This window comes from Anser brachyrhynchus (assembly GCF_964034855.1).
Source record: "Anser brachyrhynchus genome assembly, chromosome: 1".
In the NCBI taxonomy this organism is placed as follows: domain Eukaryota; kingdom Metazoa; phylum Chordata; class Aves; order Anseriformes; family Anatidae; genus Anser; species Anser brachyrhynchus.
The window spans coordinates 131,201,106-131,223,720 of NC_137694.1; the positions used below are offsets into that span (position 1 = coordinate 131,201,106).

Here is a 22,615-nt window from a genome sequence, read left to right on the forward strand (position 1 = left end):
CCTGGGTCACAGAAAGTTTAAGAGTGCTTTACACCAGAGACTTACTTCTTTTTGCCTCAACTTTTCCACACTGAAAGGATGTTACAGGTTTTGCTGCTTACTTTCTCTGTAGTTACTGTTGCTCGTGCTGAGCTCTGCAAGCCAGGTAAGTTTTGGAGCTGCTGCTTCCCACTCTTCCTCGGGGAAATTTAACTGTGAGATTATGCCTACATAGCTGTCGGCTTCTTATGTTTTTTATTTTATCTGGTTGCATCTATGTTAAATATGGTTACTCTGAGCATTCACTTCTTTGCTGAGTTTGCAAATTAAGTACAGAAGTTGATCTTACCTATTTTAAAGAGGTCACGGTAAACCTGACTGAAAATCTATAAGGCTGATGCATTTATTCATGCTAGTAACTTCTGGTTCTCCTAACCAGGTAATCTGTTAGGGCAAATTTAGAAACTGTGATCTGTAAAATAATTAGAGAAGTAAATGATTTAAAATCCTATCTTGGTGACTATCAATATATGTTTGCTTTTCTTCTCTTTGTGTCAGATGCACAGAATGCTTTCAAAGTACGCCTTAGTATCAAAACAGCTTTGGGAGATAATGCAGTAAGTAAAGTATCTTCACATATTCTTCCTAACTAAACATCTGCCAAAAAAGAACTAATACACACTGTAAAATTTCTGAAGGCAGCACAAGCAATTTGTTCTGAAGTGTTAATTGTAATAGCTTGCTCAAGTCATGGCATTTGGCTAGCCCACTCCTTAAAATGACATCCTGTAAGTGAAGTGTAAAGCTTGCCTTTTCATAAAGATAATTTTCTGTCAAAGTATTTTTTCCTTTTTCTATTCCTTTTTTTTTTCTTTTTCTATTTTTCTATTCCTTTTTCTTGTTCTGTTTTTCTTTTTCTCTTTTCCTTTTCCTTTTTCTTCTTTCTCTTTTTCGTGAAAAAAAAATCAACAACAAAAAAAAAAACAGTAGAGATGTTGCACTTCATGCATGAGAGATGCTGCATAAATCTAAGTCTGTATTTTGGGAAAAGCATTTCTTCCTGACAGTGCTAATTGTAAAGTCAAGCATGTCAGAGATTATAAGCAGGAAAAGATTGTTAGATCTTTATGAAATGGGATTTTATGTCAGGCTCTCAGACAACCATGATCTGTAGAGATCATTCAAGCATATCTCATCAATTCCCTACTAATATAGGCTTTGGATAGTGCCCTTTCTTCTCTGCCTGTGGTGCACAGGTTAGTCTCATGAGGACTGAAATGCTTTGGCTTAATTCAGGTCCTTGGACTTAATGTATGAGTGCTGGTGTGAGCAATAATGGTCTGTAATATGCAAGAGTTTGGGAAATTAGGTGACTAAATGGTCCTTCCTGATCTAAAAAGCTATGAGATATGGCCGAATGCAATATTCATTTTCGGTTTTGAATGCTTACAGCAAATCTGCAGTGCTACAGGGCTCTGAATAAAATTAGATATGAAATGTCTTGGACAGTCACCTCCACTGGAAGTCTAATGTCTGATTGTTAGGAGCCCTGGGAAACAAAACACCATAAATTACATTCTAGAAGAGACTGGAGGTATGAGAATCTCCCTGTGACCTTAAAAGCCATTCTGAAACTACCCTGGACTATTAGGTAACTTTAACAGTAGGAGGGACCAATTCCACTGCGAACTTCATAAACCGGATACATTAAGAAGAAACGTTCAAGGTATATGCTAAAGTATTTGTCTGTGGAAATTGGTATTGAAGTCAATCCTCTTGGGTGAGAGACTAATTAAACAGTTGTGCAAACCTAGATTGTTTTAAAAATTAGTGAAATAGTGCAATGCTGTCGTTGAAAATATATCAAAATCATTATTGAAACACCTTGTGATAATAACTGCAAATATTTTGATTTAATCTTGGTTCAAAACATTAGGCTCAAAACGAGGAATAAAAACTGCAGCTCCCAGCAGTGCTCTTTATCAGTGTTTTTTAGTTCTGAAATTATAGTAAAATAAGCGAGATTTGTCTGACCATTTGTAATTTTTCTATTTTTCATCCCCAAAAAGGTATGATACAAACCATCTTAAAGGTACTTTATATTACAAGAAAAAAACAGTAAGTGGGGAGTCTTTTATTGTTTAGTGCTGTTTGGTGTATTAATGTTGTTCTTGTCACAGTGGAGTGGAAATAGCAGCTAAGATATAGTACGTATCTAGCTGTTTTCACGTTACTTGAAAACAATGTCAGAGACAGAGACACTGCTGGCTAACTGTTGGGAGGAAACCTAAACAGAAGGAAGGTGATTTACGGACAGAGTCTCTCTGAGGATGGTGTTAACTTTATGAGTGGCTTCTGGAGTCACTGGTTGCTTCCTAGGCACGGAGTTAGAAAAGCCGTAGAGAGTTAGCTCAAAAGGGCCAGAGTCAACCAGAGTGAGCAGGTGTGATGTCCACAGAAACGCCTGCGTAACTCTGTGTCACCTCTTAGTTCAACCAGTTCAAAAAGAGCTAGCGCATCAGGGGCTGCAGCCGGGTGAAACAAGGTGCACTTCCCTTCCGGCTCACGTGTTCAGGATGCTTCCACAGCAGAGGGTAAGGGGGAGAAAGGCTGCTGTACATGCAGTGTCTTGCCACCAAATGGGGCCCAGAAAGCATGTTCCGTTTGTGTGTAGCTATACTGAAGGCCCAAGGACCAGGTAATTAAAGTATAGAGCCACTCAGGAGGGAAGAGACCTTCAGTTGTCCCTCGTCCTCTGCTGCTCAAGGCCAAATCAACACTGCATTTGGATCAGGTTGCACAGGGCAAGTTTATAAGATTATAATTTTGTTCTACTAACATACATTTTGTCTTCCTTAGAGAACTACTATAGCATTTTACAATCTACACTCATCTTTTTTTTCTTTTCTTTTTTTTTTTTTCTTTTTTTCCCATTGTCTCAACAGCCTCCTCTTTCACTAGCAAGCAATAAAGACTGGCTTTGACAGTCAGCTGTGTCTGTACCATTTATTACCTTAAAGGCATTCTTGCCGCCCTCTTCCTCCTAATTAGGTTGCCTTCCCACCACGCATATTCCTGCAAGCAGTCATGTTCAGAGGTTCTTGTTCACATGGAGCCCACAGCCATCTCCATCTCCTCTGCCTCCTGTCTCATCCCTGTTTTCCTGGGGCTTCTCACCCTTCTGCCCAGAAGGCACTCTGCAGCTCCCTCTCCTCACTAGAGCAGACCCCTGAGTGCTGCTTGGTTTTCTCTGCCAGTCTCCTCTCCCATTTCTCGCAGTTTATGCTTTCTGTTTTAAAGTGCTTACTCTTTCAGCTGGTACCCTTCTTGTTACTTTGTCTTAAAGAAGCTCTAGGCTACTGCATCATTATTTTTTTTCATCATGAAAACCATCTACTTCATAATGATGCATTGTGCATGTATACATGTAGCGCACTAAACATAAACATATCAAGTACATATAGTATGTAGGACAGGTATTGCATTTGTGTCCATGTAAGCATGAAATGGAGTTTCATCATGATCCATTATCCATCTGAGGGAATTACCTCTACAGCTGGTTTAATCCACTGGATAACAAATGATCTTTTTCCGTCCTTTTGGACCTGCTCTCAAGGACTACAGATGGCACGCAGGGATTCAGTCAATAGTGCCACACACAAAAAAGAGGATGATCTGCCCTTTTACTGCTGCAAATTGTGCTCTGTGGTTTAAATACAGATGTCTTTGAAATTATGGTAAATAGTTTTATGGTTCTTATCTGTATTCCTTCCTCTACTACATTGTCTCTTTTTCTTTTAATACTATAGCTGACATTACTGTTACATTTCCATCAGTGCAGTGGGCTCAAAATATGGGCTTTTAAATATTTTTATGCAAACAGTCCTCTTTTGTTTTCACTTTAATTCCCCGACTGGCATGCATTATCACAGTGGGTTTACACCTCCCTTCATTCACAAAGCAAGAGTGGTGAGTCAGAAACCTGATTCTCAGTGCTGCATCTGGCTTTTCATGCTGCTCAAGCTGTCTGTTGCTCAGCTCTGTTGTCCCCGTCCAACCGTATCTCAGCCCATTTCACCACTCGTCATTCGTTTAGGGATGATAAATATGATCAGTATGACTTTCTGCCCTTTAACTGTCTGCCTCCTTCCCTATTCAGGCTCCCAGTCCGCAGTATGTCAGAGCAAAATGAGGGATGGTGTCTGGAAGTTGGATTCCTCCTTTTTACAGAGAGGTTTCAGCTGCATGCATCCAAAATCAGAATTTAAAAAACAGAATTAAGATTTGGCATTTTCAGTGGTGTTCTGTCTGCTGTTTTTTGACGTGTATTGATGCTTTTTGAGTGTGTTATAAAGGCCCATGAAAAAGTAGGTCTAGGTTGTCAGCGGGATTAAGTATCCACTCCACTGTTTTTCTGTTTTGGATGATTACAGGGAAGATTTTTTTTAATGCTGAAAGTTAAAGATTAGATTTGTGTTCTGATTGACTGAGGAAAGCTGCCTCTAACCTCCACTAATATCATTCCAAGAAACTATTAATCTTTATAATCTGCTGAAAGGGGAAATTCAATCAGTATGCCTCAGTCACGTCTTTTGTTATAAAAATGTAATAGGTGCAGTTCTTGTTGGTCATTAGAATTGCATGTGGGAATGAAAGCCCAGGGGAACCTAGGGAAGCTTTGTCAGAAACCTGAAATTACGGAAGCTTGATTTTTCATCAAGACAACAGAGAAAAGTTTTTGGAGACCGTTTTTACTTTTTATTGAAATAGTAACGGTGCAGTTTTCTTTCTTTTATCTCAAATGTGATGTAGTATTTTTCCCTGTAGCTGAGCCTATCTTCAGCTTGTAGTTGAGTCTATCTTCATGTTGTAAGAACAGCATGCAGCAAGAAGGCCACAATCTCTCTCTCTTTTTTTTTTTTTCCTGGTGTCCTGGCATCCAGCTCCCACAGACTACCTTCAACGTTAGCTTTTTTTTTTTCTGGCAGAACCGCCTGGTCTTTAAGAGTGAATTTAAACCTCCTTTAACATGGATGATCCAACAAAAGAGTCAAGGCAATTGGTGCAGCTGTGTTGGGAGAATTCTGGTAATGTGCCTGGTCTTTGCCATGAAGTGCATTACATTTCCAGTTTGGCCAGTTGCCAGAAACATTCCATTCATTCAGTTTTTGGAAAAGTTCATTTCACTTTGTATTGCATTTCGTGGTAGCCATTAGAAGTCATCCTTGCACACTAAATAAGAGGCAGGAATTTATTTTCATAGCACAACCAGTGAATTTATTCATTTTCTTGATCAGTATAGCATTCCAAGTTCAGTGACTCTTTTCCCCCTCCGTACCGCAAGCACCGAAGCTGAAACTGATGATTTTCCATCTTCCTTTACAGTATGCCTGGGATGCAAATGAAGAGTACCTCTTCAAAGCAATGGTGGCTTTTACAATGAGAAGATATTCCACCAAAACTACGACTCAGTAAGCATCTACTCTGATTTGCCTTATACCTATTAACAGTGCTGCACCTAGTGGGCCATTCTCTGCTGTACTGACGTGTAGAAATCATTATATACAGCCTCCAAAAGCAGACTGTTCCAGTGTATTTTTTTGACACCTACATACATGTTAAATATCACTCTCTCTGCCTTAAGCAGCGTGCAGTCCTTGGAGCAGTGTCCCCACTGATGTGAAGTGGCACAGCTGTCATTCTCAGTGGGGCCGTGCCAATTTTCTCTAGCAGACTCTGGCAGTAAGACATGATACCTTCTGGAGGCCGTACTGGGAAGAGGTGAAGGGGCCCATCGGCAAGGTCAAGAAATGCGGTGTGGATCCTTGAATAAGCAGCTTTGGTGCACATTTACTCAGCGTGTAGCTTCAGCGCTGTGCTGAAGATGAGCTGAGCCAGAGAACTGGAAGGTGGATTGCTGTGCTGGTGCTCTCTCCCTAATATTACAGCTGCTGAATTACCTAGCATCAAGAATTTTCAGATGTTGCTGTTCAGACATAAATCAGCCATTAATTGGTTTTGGGATTAAATCTACCCTAAGGCATTGAATATTCTTCTCAGGCTTCTGATCATTGCTACTTATGAAATTAGATGCCAGATCAGACAGACCATTTAGCAGGCTGCATCTTCTGTGTGTGTGTTCTTCCCTTTCTTAAACAAGAAACCTTGTGAGTGCATTTCTATAGGCCTTTTTTTTTTTTTGTTTATTGTTTTTCAGTCTTAAAGGAAAGATTTATGGCTCTGGTATGCTAATGAGGATAAGGTTTTCAATTTACTTTCCAAAAAAAAACCTGCTTTAGGCCATCATTGCATCAGATGAAGCATAGTGCACAATTGCAAAGACATTAGTTATCTTTAGTCATATGATGACTATTGTGGTTGATGCACTTTCTCGTAAATAGAAGATGCGCTCCCCCTCCACGTCATGGGATTGTTTGGTTCCTTACTGTTTTATTCGTGTTCCTCAGAAGGTGCCTTATGTGAGCAAAGGAGCCATTACGCCGAGCTTAACAAAAACAGTCAAGTATGTTCCCACTGCACACAATGAACATGACGCTTACAAAAAATGAATTTAAGATTCAAGCTAATTAAAGGTGATTATGCAGGGCTTTTTCTCAGGTTTTCAAATAAGGAGAATTTTAATTCAGTCTCTGACCCATAAGGATTTGCTTCCATATATTTAGTTTAGTCCCAGGTCCCCTTTTTAAATTATTATTCTCTTCCTTCAAATCTGTGGTGCTTTCACATGGCAAAAAGCCTGTGTCAGACACCAGTGAACTTTATTCTCTTCAAGTACCGTGGCTGTCTGCAGACTCAACTAATATTAGAAAGTCTGGTATAGGAATGGGAAAAATCCAGTATGAAAGGACTTAAAATTTTAATGGAAGCTGTGTTTATCCGCTCTGAAAAACCACAGCATTTGTGCTCACTTAGCTCAATTTCCTACCAAGACAGCTTTTCATATGGACAAATATGATACTGGCAGTGTTACTCCAGTTTGGAGGTGGGCTTGCACACATCAACAATTTCCTGCTATTCAGTTTGTCAAAGGAGATGTCAGTACAGTATTTACAAGCAGCTAGGTGTGGACATCTTTTCCTGTTTCTAAGACAGTACAGAACTTCCTCATGAGTGTAACTTGCTGGGGCAGAGGCAAGGACCCCACATAGTTACAAGTTAGGTAAGTGCCAGGCTGTACCCAACCTCGATCCCAAAGAGTCTCACTGAGCTTTAGACTGAGTGAAATCTTACACCTTTTGTCACAAAGCAGTTTTTTCTGCTACTTTGCATGTTAGGTAGAATTTTTAATCTACTGAGGGAACTTGTGGCAAATAAATTGCATTACACTATGGGCACATTTACAGGTAAATGCCAGCAGGTTTTCTTCATGAGATGTAAAAGATGATCAATTATTCTGTGATAAAAGAAGAAACAAGTTGCCAATGACTGCATTCTGGTAGCATCTAAATATACCCAAATTTTGCATCCAGTCAGTTAAACATTTTTGACAAAAGAAAATTTTATGAAAAATCCACTGCTCTTTTACAACCAAACACTGTTTCTGACAGAGTATAATTTCTGCACGGGGACATAACCAGAATGTGACACACCTCCCCTTTAACATCCCATTAATTTCTAAGCCACGACGCTGCAGCAGCAGCCACAGCTGACTCCCACATGAGACTGAACGTCATTAACTTCAGCAATCTGGATCAGGCCCCATATAATTTTCTGGTGGATCAGCATAACCATTGTTGCAGCCTGCCCATCATGTCTGAGATTCAAAGTCATCTTTTGTTAGACTCTGAAGCTGGATTAAAGCCAGCCTGTGATGGCAAGCATTTGAATGTGCCGCTGGAAAGAGCAGCTGGTGCTGGTGCTGCTGCCCTCGTGTAACCACCAAGTGGTCCCACTCGGAGTGGACAGGATGGCACATTGTATCTCAGTTTCTCTAAAGTTAATTTCTAAACTAAAATTTAATAAATCGTGGAGCTGTGTTTAATGTTTGAAAGGCTTGATAAATTGTCAAGGTTGTGTGAAACAGGAAAAAAAAAAAACACAATCCATGGAACTACTCAGTAATTATTAATAGAGATAAAATAAAGGTTTAATGTTCAGTGGAGAAACACAAGTAATTTTTTTCTTGCTCTCTGTATAGCTTTTTGATTAATTCTCAATACATACATTCATGAATTACATAAGCCAACCTTTGATCTGCCAGTGTTAGAAGATGATTGTCCACAGCCTGTGTTAGCAATCCTGCTTTCCCTAATCTGTCACTCATTTGAAATAATATGCATTTATTTTTGGCCTGACACTGGTTAATCTTTAGAGTAGAAAGAATGTGATCACATTTACCTACGTTCAAATGAAAGGATCTACTTTTGGTACATCTTCCCCCCATTTCTATGTAAGGAAGATACAGTTTTCCTAACAAACTAATCAGAAAACATTCATCAACATTATCTGTCCTCCTAAGACAGGCATTTTTGATACTAAAAAATATTCTGACTACTTAGAACAACAAAATAAACTTGTAGAGATAGCCAGATACAGACACTTGGGACTCAGGGCCCATGCTTCTCCCACTAGTTTACAGCCACTGTAGGCACCCAGCACCCATTGAGTCTCTGATGGATCTTCTTATCCCTAAATAATCCTCTAAATCTCCATAAGGAGATTCGAACACTTCAGCATGCTGCAAATCAAACCTATGTGCAAATAGCAATGGAAAAAAAAAAAAAAAGGCATACCTGCTGCAAGGGAATGATCACATTGGTGCTTGTTGAACTAGTCCATTTTGGTGTTTATGCAATCCTCTTTGACCTTCTTGTGAACAGTGTTATTCTTTTTGGAGCCTGAAAGGATTTGCATCATTCAGATTCCCCTGATGAAAAGCAGCAGTGAAGCTGGGTTTTAGATGCTGATAATCAGGCAAGGATTTTAGACACAACAGGGGGCATTGAGGAGGCAAAATTTCCGTAACTCAGCATGAGTCTTGCTGCCCAGCTGATTCAGTGCTGTTCCATCCAGAGATGGAGACACTGCCCCCAGCGATGTCTGACTGCCCTATCTCCTGCTGAAAGCCTTGGCAACGTAGGGAAGACCCCAGCATGAAGAGTCCATTTGAGTCTCTGAGGCTGTAGAGAATGCCAGGGTGTTCTGCCAGTCTTTGCCCACCAAACGTGTCTTTCTGTTGGGGGAATGAGCTTTGCTCACACATCATATTTTGAGAACATTTGTAGAGCAATATGAACTCAGATTTTCTGCCTGGACCAGTTTATGAGTGCACCACAGAAATTCCGGTTTTAAGAACTGCAGCAGCGTGAAGATTTAGGTCCTACTGTTATAAATTCTCCTGAAGGAAAACTTCCTCCACAGATACATTTTTAGGTATTCTGTGAAGTCAGCAAGAGTTTGTCATCCACCAGCCAAAAGTAGACACTTTTTTCCCCCCTCCTGTAATTTTTGTGCTTTGCTTTTATTTTGAGTGGAATAAATCTACTTTCATCTTCTGACTGTTGCCAGCAAACTGATGTGAACATCTTTTAAAATCCCAGAGGATGGCTTTCCTGTTTTATCCAAGAAAATTCTCTGTATTTGCAAAATTGACATGGTTCCTGAGAGGTAAAAGTGGGTATTTCAGCTCTGCAAAATCATTGCTTTCCACTTTATTGCATGTCTCTGTGGAATATATACCTTCTCTGTAAAATTAAAGGTTGCCCTACCCAAACACTCTGGCACCTGAACCAAAAAGGCACCCACCACCCAAAAAAGCTTTTAGCAATAAGTATTTCTATAAAATATCCAAAGTAAACTGTTGTGAACAAGCCAATGCTTGCTTTAACAGTCTTTTTTTTTTTATTATTTTTTTTTCTTTTTCTTGCTGGAGACTATGCACTTAAGGGCAGCATTTGTTACCTTACATTCTTTCCTACTTTGTGCTTTCTGCTCCTCAGACCATTGCTGAAGTCTTGTTAGCAGTCATTTAATTAAGTTTGTAATTAGCCAGAAGATGGCACTACAAAACAGAGCTCTGTGGCAGCCTGGGAAATTGCAGAAGCTGGAAAGAAAATGTTAAAATTTGCATTTTGATGATGGACACTCCAAACCTTGAAAGCAGTGATAATAATGGGCATCAGTGTCGTTAATTAAGAGAGAGGCTGCATTCGTCTTTGCTGGCCCACAGCACGGTCTCCTTCTCCGGAACAGCAGGTAGCATTTGAAGTCCAGTTGTCCCAAGTGGGGTCCAACAAGACGGGGTCAGGGCAGCTTTGTTATGCTTGTGGCCAGGCAGACCTTATGCAAAGGTGAACCAAGGCTGGGCTGCTCCCTGGCAATAAAAGTAGTCCTGACTCTTGCTCGTGGGCTTTTGGAATATTTGCTCACTGCTTGGGCATGACCAGGAAAGCTGAATCCTGAGCCAAAGGGTTATTTATTAATGATACAGAATGTTTTGTTGTTGTTGTTGTTTTCTATTTTTCTCTCTCCAGCTCTCTGTCTTTCAAGTTTTTGGATGTACTTCTATGATGCATATCATATTCCTTGCCATGCTGTAATAAATGCTACATTTACAGCAATTGCTGTATATTGCACACGTGTTTGGCTGGTTTCTCGGTTGTATGAATAAAATAGGAACAGATAGAAGAACATGAGGGCACCATCTATTCTCAGTCCCTATGTTATACATGTATTAGCCTTCAATTCTTTATTTTTAATACTCATGATGATATCATTCTGCGAGGTATTTCTAATTATAGTTCATTTAACACACTTACTAGTACCAGTGGTAGATTACAAGTTCATAAGGTTCTGAAAAAAGGGCATTTTAAAGACATTTCACCCACTTTTTACATAGTATACCGTGAGAAGCTGCATGCCTATAGCCTTCCACTATTAACTTCACATAAAACCAAGTAATCTTCTTTTGAAACAGATGAAGTAAATATGCCATAGCACATCCTAGAGGGCATAGATCAGTCCCAGCATGATGTTTATATTCAGCCTTTTGCCTCCACTCTGTGCTTGACAGTGCAGAAAGATGTTAAAAAGAATAACACCAATTTCTTTACTCTTTCCTCCCTGTTGACCTCCTCTCCTCTCTCCTGAAAGTGTACCCTGTAGAGGGACTGCACACACTTGAAGATTGTATGGGGAATCGCCCATGTCTGGCTCCTGTAGCACTGGCTGTCAAAAATAAAATTCTTATTTCATCAATGTGTTTATGTCATTATATGGCTTTATTTTCATAGCCCAGATGATTAAGATACAAATATTTATTTTTCTGTTTTATTACACTAAATGTGTGTCCAAGACCAGACAGGTTGGTAGTAGATTCAGAAATTCATTTGTAGGTTCAACTTTGGTTTCAATAAGCTTACATATTTTCAATCATATCAGGAAATAGGAAATGCCGTGGGTGGTGTTTCTTCCTTGGGCATTAACCGTTACATTTTTTAGAAGATTATTCCCCCTTAGATGAAAGCAGTATTTTAGGAAAATCTGAAATATTTCAATAATTAATCCCATGTTTCTTTAATTTTTTTTTATTATTATTTTTTTAACCATCTGTAGAATTTCCAATGTGCTGCTCTGCAATGTGACGGATCGGGTGTCATTTTGGTTTGTGGTCACGGATTCTTCCAAAAATACAACAACTGTTCCAGGAAGCGAGGTAGAGGCAGCCATCAGGTACAGTCACTGCTTCTGCAGCCTCTCCTTTCTTGCTGACTGAGGATGCTTTCTCTCTGGGGCCATGAATAAGCACTCTGCCTCTTTAAGGACGAACTAATGGAAGTAGTTAAAACACCAAGGGGTCAGTACTCTTTCAGGCGTGTAAGATTAGCAGGATTTTTAACAGGCCCACAGAATTCAAAGCATGTGAACCTTGGGATTATAACTGTGGAAGGAGTCTCTCTTAATGCTGGAGCTTTGGATGAAAGCTAGACCCCTTCCCAGAGCCCAAACTGTAATTTCGTATCCCGTGCATGGCAGAAGCACTGCTGGCATCCGGCTGCTACATTTGTGAGAAAGCCTTCTTCCTCAGATGACAGAATTCCATCCTTTTTGTGAGGGATTTATATCATTTCAGGCTCATTGCATGTCATATGTCCATCTGCATGCACCAGGACTAGTAACCACAGGCTCCCTTTAGGTTCTCATCAAGTACAGTTTTTCAGGCTTCCTGTAGAAGTCAATGCTCACATGAGAAGAGCTCATGTGAGCTATTCATGAGAAGAGCTGGCTGTGTCCCAGCTTGGCTTAAATAACCTTGTACTCACGTTATTCTCATTTCAGCTCTTTTTGGAATGCTAGTTGCTACAGTAGTTGAGCATTACTTGTACAAATACCGTGTGGTACAAATCAGTTCACTTTCTACTCAATATCACATTCTGTAGCCAATAAAAGCAAGAGCGTGGAGTTGAAGAGGGAAAAACCTGACTTCAATGGTCTATTAAAGCTACGAAAGGGGTTTATGGGGATGACTCCCACAGGCAGCATAACTCACATATCTTTCTCAAGCACTGAGTGGAAAACAGACCTCTTTGTTTTTCGACATTCTGTACTTTGTCTTGAAAATTCACGTTATCTCTATGGAGGTGTAATGCCTAATTCCTGATGAATGAGTATGCGTTCTTTTGGAAAGATTAACTTTTAAGCTTATGAGTAGATTAAACTGTTTCCTACAGAGACACCAAACAATAGTTTCATAGCATTAGTGGAGGAAGCAGATTATTTATTCACTGAAGCTCTCTAAGAGTGCTGGAATGCAGATTTTTTTTTCCTTTTCATTTCTGTTATTCTTTGAATCATTCAGTAGCATAAGCTGATTTACTTAAGTCTTTTATATGCCCTCTTTGCAGGAGAAATTGGATACTATTATAGCATGTTTGTTTTTTTAACTGTTGTCTCTCACCCAAAAAAGAATATGCTATTTTTAAAAAGTTGTAATTCCTACCTAACACAGAAACAAGAATTAAAGTGTTCTATAAAGCTTCATACTTGAAAATTCAATTGCTTCTGATTGCAGGCTTCCATCCTAAACCATTATTCTAATTCTTTGTATAGTACTGCATCATGTAAGAATGCTACTGAGGACCAGGATTTTATTGTATGAGGTTCTCCAGAACCTAAGAACAAAGAGGAAGGCAAACCTTCTCAGAGCTCTGTATGGTTCCCAAGATCTTGCACAAATATACATGGATATATAACACAATAAGCACCTGTAGTTACCCGCATGTCTTTGAGCACATAAGTCTGTAACTCCAGCCATTAGAGGAGGGAGAACAACGCTTACTTTAGCTGCTCACAATGAACCATTTATATCAATAAGGGTGAAAATCTCTTTAAATCACAGGTGGCTTACCATATAATGAGTCTTATAATATGCCATGGCTTTCAGTCCTCTCCAGGAATGCTAGCTTTCCGTTAAGGGTAAGAACTTCCTGCTTAAGAGATAGTCAACATGATGATTTCCAAGAAGAGTAATTTTCAAAATTTTACCTTTGTTTCCCATATATCTTATGGGAAATATTACTTAGGAAATACTTGCTCTATGGTAAATTAATTTAATTGTATGAAAGAAAGAGATGATGTGAATGATACAACTGCAATCAAAATCTCTGAACACCAATATGTGTAATAAATTTTCTCAAAATTTTCAAATGTTTTGCAAAAGCTAGTGAAAGATACTGCTAAATACTTTTGAGACTGCTTAGATTCAGATCCATAAATTACTGCAAATGCTCAAAAGTAATGAATGTGAGTGAAGATATCCATTCAAGGGTAGCAGTTGTACTATTCATTTGAAAAAGTGTGTTTCTCATAATAGAAAACATGTGCAAAGTACAAATTCATTTAGATACATCCTACAGGGAAGAAAGGTGTATTGGCAATGGGTGTGGATTCTTCTGGACCAAATAATAACTAGTGCCTCGTGGATCTAAGAGAATCTACAGCAGCAAGAGCAGATGTACATGCCTATAACATGTAAGATAGTTCAGTTTATGGAACCAAGGGGCACTGATAAGAAAATCATCTGAGCATTGCAGAGTGGCACCACCAGTCCCACGCTATCCTTGAATGTCTCATGAACAAGACAACAGAGCCACCATTTTAGATTGCTAAATCTTCAGCATGTGGTCCAAACCAGAAACAATTAATAATACTGTACTTCAAGTCTCATCTGTATTTTCCAATTTTTCAGATAAATAAATAAGGAAGTCTGGTATTCAAAACCCTGTAAGCATGTGGGTATCTATGGATTACTGACAGGATCTATGCTAAAGTGAAGGTCTGTGTAATCCTACCAACATCATGCTGGATCAAATTCAACCCTGACAGGCTTGCAGCACACACATGAAAATATTTTTTTTTCTTCTATCCTTTTTATTTATAAAATACCTTTTTAAAGAGCTGTGATGCTTTTTGTTTTTATGAAGGATGAACCGGAACAGAATCAACAATGCCTTCCTACTGAGTGACAAAACGCTGCAGTTCCTGAAGATATCCTCCACTTTAGCACCTCCTGTTGAGCCCTCCACACCTGTCTGGCTTATAGTATTTGGTGTTGTTCTTTGTCTCATTGTGGCTGCAATTGTTTTCCTCGTTGTTGCAGGGATTCAACAGCGCAAGAAGTAAGCAGCTTAGCTTTTCTTCTAACTACATACTGGCAAATTAAGTTAGCTGGGTTGGTTGTGCTTTTCAAATCTGCCTCAGAGAAATCATGGCTGTGTCCTTGCTCCATCCATAGGTAAAGGTAGCCTTTGTGTCCTTTTCTGAGGGTAGGGTTTAAATTTTTTTAACTGTGAACTAAATGCCTTAGTAATGCTGGGGTATGGGAAACAAGGAGGATAACAGCCTGATCCTGGAGGTCATCTAAGTAGAGACAATAGCTTTACACAGACTTTTGTTGTCATTTTGTTGAACTTTTTGTTCTCAAGATTTAGCATGCTGTAGGTGAATCTCCTCTCACAGAGTAGCCAAATAGCTACCAAGGGAGAGAAGCCTGCCAATGACTGTGCCCCCTCCAAGGCCATAGTGTCAAAAACTGACAAGGGTAGAAAAAGCGCTGCTGCAATTTGAGAAGCCTAAGTAGAGGACACAGTAATGGTTAAGGTATGGCTGAAGAAGGCCTGCCCGATGAGATGGTGCCTCATCTCACCTTCTGTTCACATCCTGATGAGTCTGAGCAACCTAGCCCTTCACAGGTTCATGACCACATCTCACCAGCCTAGGTGCCTGCTCTTTGGCAGTAGGGTAAGAGAGAGAGATACTCCCTTTGTCACTCATTTTCTGCCCTGTGGCAGCAGTGGTGAAACAGAGAAGGTTATTCATGCTTTCCTAGTGTGAGCAGGTTGAAGTGGGTCAGAGATTAGTTGAGGTTTTGATCCCACCATCGCTGTTGGCTCAGAGCTGGGCATGAGGAATGGAAATTTCTCATCTGAGCTGAGATCCTGCCATGGAAGTAAGAAGTAGTTGAGCTTCTACCATAGGCTGCCATGAAGGTTAGGTTAATGTAAAGTTCTGACATCAGCAAGAGGATCATACTGGAACAGGAGATGAGCTGAAAAAAGGTAAATTGTTCTGACAACTAGATGATATTAAAGTTATTGAATGTATGGTGGACTATATCCACAGATATATCAGGGCAATGGATTCACATGTGAAAAGCAGTATGTTGCAGAGATTTTTCCTTTCTGCCTCCTTATCACCTCAAAAAGCGATGTTAAAAGACCTCAGAAGAACAGCATATTTTGTGAGGGATAAGTGGTTTTCATAGAGAGATGGGTAGTCTGAATCCCTTCGTTTTTATTTTGCATTCAGAAAAGTTGCATGAATTTGTGACCCCCCCCCCCTTTCTGTTATCAAAAAGCAAAATTCAACAAACAGTATTTTGAGTTAGGGCAGACACTTTGAGATCATGTATAGTTTAAACCTTGTCACAGCCTTCCATAACCTTCAGGTTACTTTATCCCCTGAACCTAGGCAACCTCATCTGTAAAACTGGAGGACTGTTGGTTCCTGAAGCCCATACTTACCCTCAGTGTATCTGTGTAGTATCATGGCTCTGTGAGTCTATAAAACACCTAGCTCAAAGGGGGTCACTGAACATTTCAGATGAGTCTAATATAAATAAATTGTGCTAAATAGCCATGATTTTTCTAGCTAAAATAATCCTTTGTACTTTATATCAGGCTAAAAGACAACATTTTTCCCTCCTGTTTACAGAATAGCTCAGCTGAGCTTGAACAGTTCTGTTAGGCGCCTTTTCACTCCCTCCTCTGTTTCCCTACCTTGTCTTTATGCATAGCCTTTCCTGAGAGCAGAGTTATCCGTGGTTGAATTCTAAACCTCCTTTCAACTCAATGGCATCTGCAGGCAGAGCTGAGGGAGTGAGAGAGTAAAACAAGTATGTATTTGTTCTGTCTACTGTTGGAAAGACTGGAGAGGTAAAATGGATGGTCTGAGCTATTTGGCTTCTTGATAGAAGAGCCAGACATTAGAGAAGAGAATTTCAAAAGTGCTCATCTCTTCTTCAGGCACTGAAGTATGTGATAAGTCATGAAAAGACTTCAGCAAAACCAGTAATGAGTTTTCCTGGAAGCCTGACCAGAGCTGACACAGTGACAGCTATGTTGCCTAGTAAGCTATGTTGGAAATCTGGCCCCAAGGACAGTGTTGACTTCTCATAAACCTGGCATTTTGTCTTTACTGGCCTTTAAAGTACCAGTTAAATGCCTTAATTCAAATAAGCACAAAAGGGAGTGCTTCAGCCTGCTCACACACAGGTTATCAAGGAAGCACATGACTGGCCTCTAATGAAGCTTCCTTAATGAGTTAGACTCACGTGTCATTTTTTGAACTGGAAGATTTTCTTAATTAGGTTTTCACTGTGCATCACTGCCAACATGTAAAAATCCAAGCCACAGCTGCCTGCAGTTTGCAATCATTAGCAGAGCTCCATGTGACTGTAGCCATTTACTTTACAGTGAACTGGATCAGACACGTTATCTTGCAACTTCTGTTGTTTGTTGTTTGTTCTCCTGTCATCACAGCAGTATGACACCTCTCTCTCTACTAGTATAGATTTGGTGTCTTCCCAGAGCAGGACCCTACTTTGGGTCAGCCCCAAAGTGGTCAGGCAGTTGGACTTGATGGTCTTTGTAGGTCCCTTCCAACTGAACTATTCTGCTCTTATTCTATTCTATTCTATTCTATTCTATTCTATTCTATTCTATTCTATTCTATTCTATTCTATTCTATTCTATTCTATTCTATTCTATTCTATTCTATTCTATTCTATTCTATTCTATTCTATTCTATTCTATTCTATTCTATTCTATTCTATTCTATTCTATTCTATTCTATTCTATTCTATTCTATTCTATTCTATTCTATTCTATTCTATTCTATTCTATTCTATTCTACTCTACTCTACTCTACTCTACTCTACTCTACTCTACTCTACTCTACTCTACTCTACTCTACTCTACTCTACCCTACCCTACCCTACCCTACCCTACCCTACCCTACCCTATTCATCCTTTACTGTGTATGGTGTGTTAGACTGAAGGACAGCCCTACCTCCAAAATCCCATCTTCAGCAAAGACCAAAAACATTTGCCTTGGGAAGGGTAAGGACAGAGTGAGCACACAAATGCTTCCCTCTGTTACTCACCCAGCACCTGTTTTGCAGCTGGGGGCCTTCCTGCGATGGATTTGATCTTCATGTCCTGAGTAACCCACAATGTTTTATCTTCCCTTGACTTGCTGAGTCTCTCCTTGGACTAAGAAGTTCTTAGCTTCTCTGAATTACTATGGCAACAAGTTACACGCCTCTTCTATTCCTCTCTTTTCTTTTGAATGTGCACCTTAGTAACCATCATTCTTTATGTTCTGTGCCCACACTTTTTGAATTAAAGAACTCTCATCCCTGTAAGAGCAGGTAAGTCAGTCAGAGGTCAGAGGCTTCCAGTACTATCCCCACATTTATTTTTAGCAATCTTGTAATGCCAACAATCTCCCAAAGGCCAATAACATTTTATTATTCTTAATATCACTATTATTCGAAATTATACTGAGTCAGGCTGCTATGATTGTCCTGAGTCAGATTGTTACAGTATGTGTTGTGGGATAGGAAGAAGCGGTGGAGCCGACCTTTGAGTTTCTTATCCTCCGAAACTGCTGATGCTGCAGGCTGTAAAGTACAGCAGGTTTTTCAACTATGAACTAGTAGATTCCAAGGTCAGAATAAATCTGGAATTGAAGGAACACTGTGACATGTTGACTGATACTTCTCTATTATATCTTTTTTTTTTTTTCAAGATAATTTTATTTAACTATTTTAATATGGTTGTCATGAGAACTGTAGCCAGGAAAGTGAAACCCATGAAATTGTTTAGTCTAGAAGACAGAAGTATAAAAAGATACTAGGTTGGAAGAGTGCCTAACTTCTGGAGAAGTTTGTCAAGGAGTCTGAAGGCACTCAAGTCTCCACCAGCAGAGGCTTCAGTCAGAAGCTGATCTGTTTCTTAAAATTTTAATTTATCCACATCATTGGGTGAAATCTATGACATGTACAACAGGGCCAGACTAGATGTGTAGTGCAGTCCTTCCTGACTTCAAGCAAAAAACAGATTCAGAGGTTTTTTTTTTTCTATTTTTCTCTTGCACCAGCTTTTACTCCTGCAACCTCCAGTCTTTTTACAGAACAATTGCCCAAGTGATACGTATAACATATTTAAAATGCATTTACCCTAGGTTTTCTGATTCCCAGTCCTGACCTTGAACCACTAAACCAAAGTTTCCAGTCCCAGGAAGGGAAGGCCTCCCCTCTTCAGTGGTGTATTTACAGCAGCAAAGAGGCTGTGCAGGTAGCTGCCTGCTTTCACACGTAAAGGTGGTTGTGAGCTAATACAGCTAAAGTTGATGTAAGAGCAAATGACGCTGGGGAGCCTTTGCGCCAGACGATGCCTTTCAGTACGTAACCTACAATGACCTTCTAACTAAATGTGCTATTTTCTGTCTGTGAAAGCTTGGTGGAGTGCTGCAGGTCAATAGAATAAGACAATTTTCTCTTCCTTGTTTTTAGAAAGAATAAAGAGTCAACAGAGAGAGAAAATTTAGAAGAGAAAGGCGAAGTAACAATAACAATAGAAAATGGGATTCCTTGCGAAACACTAGATTTAAAAGCAGGTCACATTAACGGAGTCTTTTCAGCAGATGATGAACGGTTCACGTCCTTATGAAATGCTGCCATTGCTATCTGGCGCTCTTTTGAAAGACTCCCGTGCCTACCTTATCTCGTCACTACTCCTGAATGTCAAACATGAAGACAAGAAAAATGTCCTTTCACTTAATTTCCCTCGAGAGAACCTTTTGCTGATAACAGATACACAGGAACCTCCATTACAAAGCTTTTGTTCATGAGCGAAGCAAATGAGAAGACCTCAAATGATATCCATTAATGATTTCTAAAAGATGTGTGGCAAAACAGGGTTGAAATCTGCGTTATGTCAAGTGTTTAATTTTTAATGATTATTTAAGTGTGTCTGTTAGTTGTTTTTCCCTAATGTAAATGTGAAACTACATTATTCTTGAATGTCACAGGGGAGATCATCTATCATTGTCAATGCTTGCTGGGCTTTCTTTTAAGCCATATGCAAAAGTTTCTCTGTAAGCTGACTTCTGTTTGCTCATTCACAGTATGCTTTTGGATTGAATAGTGATCAGTGCATGAAAGTTTAAGTTTATTGGGGACAAAAAAGTAAGCTTTCACAGCCTCCATAAGAGCAGGTTAAAAAGTGGTGGGGTCAACTATAGCATTAGAACTAGCAAAGATCTGGTACTAAACAGGTTTTTCACTTTACAAAGTCACAGATTACATGACCTGGAAATTAAAAGTTGCAAAAGTTTAAAATTTGTTGAACTTAAAAGTTGGAAGAAAGGGGAGATTTTCCAAAGTTGTAGCCTGTGGTTAGTGGTCCGGCTCTCATTAAATTTATGAGGGCATGTTGCAGTTCTTTGAAAATTCTTTACGCTTTTTCATAATAAAACTAGAGCAGATTTCCAAGGGACGTAGTGAACCCAGGGTCAGCTGAACACTCCATGTGGTAGCTGGGTAGCTTTTGAAAAGGTCCAGCACCTGTAACAGCGGCTACTGGTCTTCATGCGTCCTACCCAGATGATAATGTGTAGGCTGTGGTAAGTCAGCAGAGAGCATTCAGACCTGGATTTCCTATGTGGCTGGAAGCTGAGGGCACCAAATACCAGCCCTTAAATTGCATTGCTGGATTACTTTGACATCAGTCATGCACGCAGAATAGGCGATCTGTGCCCTAAGCCTGTTCCCATTGAAACCAGTAATAAATTTCTTACTGATTTCAGAAGTATTAGGCCTGAGTGAAGGAGAGTTGTCTGTGTGGGTAACTGCACACAGAATGGAAAGGTGTTAAGAAAAATATGGTATCTGCAGTCACCAAACAGCTGCCCACAACACTACAGGTAGGATCTGACCATCTCATTTTCAGTGTAAAGTTTGGAGGCAATATTAGAAAGCCCACTTATTTATTCAGGTTACTCTGTGCATCTGGATCCTTCACCCACAGGAACAGGGTAAAACTGGGTAAAAGCTCCTCGTAAAGGACCCTCCAATGTCCTGAAGGGTGAGAAGGTTTTTCATCTCCCACGGTTCAAATTCTTTGGCATTTTGGCTGTATCATCTTTGTTTGTCCATTTGACCTGTCTCTGGCTCTTGGGAATGGGGTGAGCAGAACGGGAGGAATGGGGAGGAGATCGGGGAAACTGCGAGCCGAAGGGAGGAGGCTGAGAGGGTGGAACTCAAAGCTGGGAGAGGGAGGGAGAGAGGAGGGCAAAATGTGAAATAAAACTATGGAGCCCACAGATCAATTGCCTCACCTCGTCTCCTTTCTGATTGTTGTCTTCAGTGTCCTGATAGCGGGCCCCTCTGGACGAGGACCGTGACTTCCCTGTGTCCCAGAGGGTGTGCTGCTCACTCCTCAGTTATTAATGGTAACATCTCAGTGCTTCAAATTACTGTCAACAACATGGATATGTATTTCTCACAGGAATGCCAAAGGTTAAGCTTACCGGTGTTTGAGATCATTTGGAGGGAAGATACAGAGTACGGTATTATTATTGCTTCCTCAGTCATTGCTCCAAGGTCTTTCACTCAGGCAGAGTTTTATGTAGGTAATTCAGATCACATCATTTCTAAACCTTCGCACTTTTCACATTCTTTGTATGACAGATAGCTAGGCTGCAGCCTGACCACAATGGATGGCTGTAACTGCAGCACCTCTGCAAGAGCCTCTGAAAGATTTCAGTAAGAAGAGCTTAGTGGTGCAAGAGCAACCTCAAGCTACCGTTTAAAAATTACTGTTATCCTGTGCTGTGCTATACGGGACCGGAATAAAATTCACTCGGTATGAAGAAGGGCCCGACTGAAGGTTTGATTCAGCCCGTGGCACTAGCCAGCAATTGGAAAATAGATTGAAAGCCTCTGAACAAAATACCAAGTGGTGTAGGCTGACTCTGGTGGTACACATTTAATCACTGACTTCCTCCTGGCTCACCTCTTAGGAGTGTAATTACTTTATAGCACTTTGGTGTAATTTTCTGCTAATGATGATATGGAATTCAGCTACAGCATACATCTTGCTTGCATCTGTGCTGACAGAAAATGGCTTGAGAGAAGTAAATGATATATGAACAGGCAGGTATCACACAGCAACACTTAGAAGTCAGTGTTGGTATTAGCTTTTTAACTGGAATAGCTCCTGCAAATGAGGTTAATCAAGGGCACAGTGCTACAGAAGAAACAAATCTCTTTTCTACTCTCCTTGTGCAGCAGAAACCTATTAGAAAACAAAGAGCACTTTGATTTGGTAAAGCCTGTTCTCCTGAGCCTGAAAATGGTACAAAGACAATTTATATCCATTGAGGATCTGGCCCAGAGGTTTTATGCAACTTTCACTGTTTGTAAGTTTTGCTTTTTTCTCTAAACCACCTGCCATCGAAAGGCCCGATAATAAACAGAAAAGTGAGAAACAAGCAACATAGAATACTTCATGGTAAAATACTTCCTGAAAGCAATGAGTCGGTCTGCTTTCAGTTACATTTGTGCTGAGCGAATGAATTTCCTCAAAGGGACGTGGTGTGCCCCAGACAGAACTGTTTTATTTTCAAGAGCTGCATTTGAGAAGAGAGGGAGAGAAAAAATGAAAATTCAGTTAAATTAGGCAGTAAAGGCAGAGAAGTTCTGTTTGAAGATGATCTGCAATGTTTATCAGTAGCTCCACATCCCCAGTGAGTCGACATTTTAGGAAAGACGTTGCAGTTCTGTTCAGCTTACTTATGAGACAGTATTGATGTGTGGGTTAGAATAAACACAAACCATGCACAAGTAAGTTGTTTGCACTGCCACTCATTAGCTACATGCTTGGAGCACTAGAGACATCAGGAACTCTAAAATGCTGCTCGTAGACTGGGGACTGGGTAAATTTAGACATGTCTGTTTCCTGTGCAGAACCTTGAGCATTGCATCGACCACGGACTGGCTGTGTGAATGAAATTAGTAGTGTCCTTATTCATCTACTCAGTTATTTAGGGAAGA

General features: G+C 40.0%; 1 protein-coding gene across 1 annotated transcript; it reads left to right on the forward strand.

Moving 5' to 3' along the window:
* CLTRN (collectrin, amino acid transport regulator) lies at window positions 1-20,885 on the forward strand. The gene is made up of 6 exons (XM_080589586.1): window positions 1-145; window positions 538-596; window positions 5,365-5,450; window positions 11,554-11,670; window positions 14,421-14,615; window positions 19,073-20,885. The coding sequence occupies exons 1-6, from the start codon at window positions 79-81 to the stop codon at window positions 19,227-19,229; spliced, it is 681 nt and encodes a 226-aa protein (XP_080445712.1). The 5' UTR covers window positions 1-78; the 3' UTR covers window positions 19,230-20,885.
* Window positions 20,886-22,615: the final 1,730 nt, after the last annotated feature.

Bases quoted from the DNA above. Each gene is read 5' to 3' on its own strand.
- CLTRN (XM_080589586.1), top strand. From the start codon at position 79: ATGTTACAGGTTTTGCTGCTTACTTTCTCTGTAGTTACTGTTGCTCGT. The intron at 597-5,364 runs GTAAGTAAAGTA...CTTCCTTTACAG, and splicing joins CAGCTTTGGGAGATAATGCA to TATGCCTGGGATGCAAATGA. The intron at 14,616-19,072 runs GTAAGCAGCTTA...CCTTGTTTTTAG, and splicing joins GGGATTCAACAGCGCAAGAA to AAAGAATAAAGAGTCAACAG.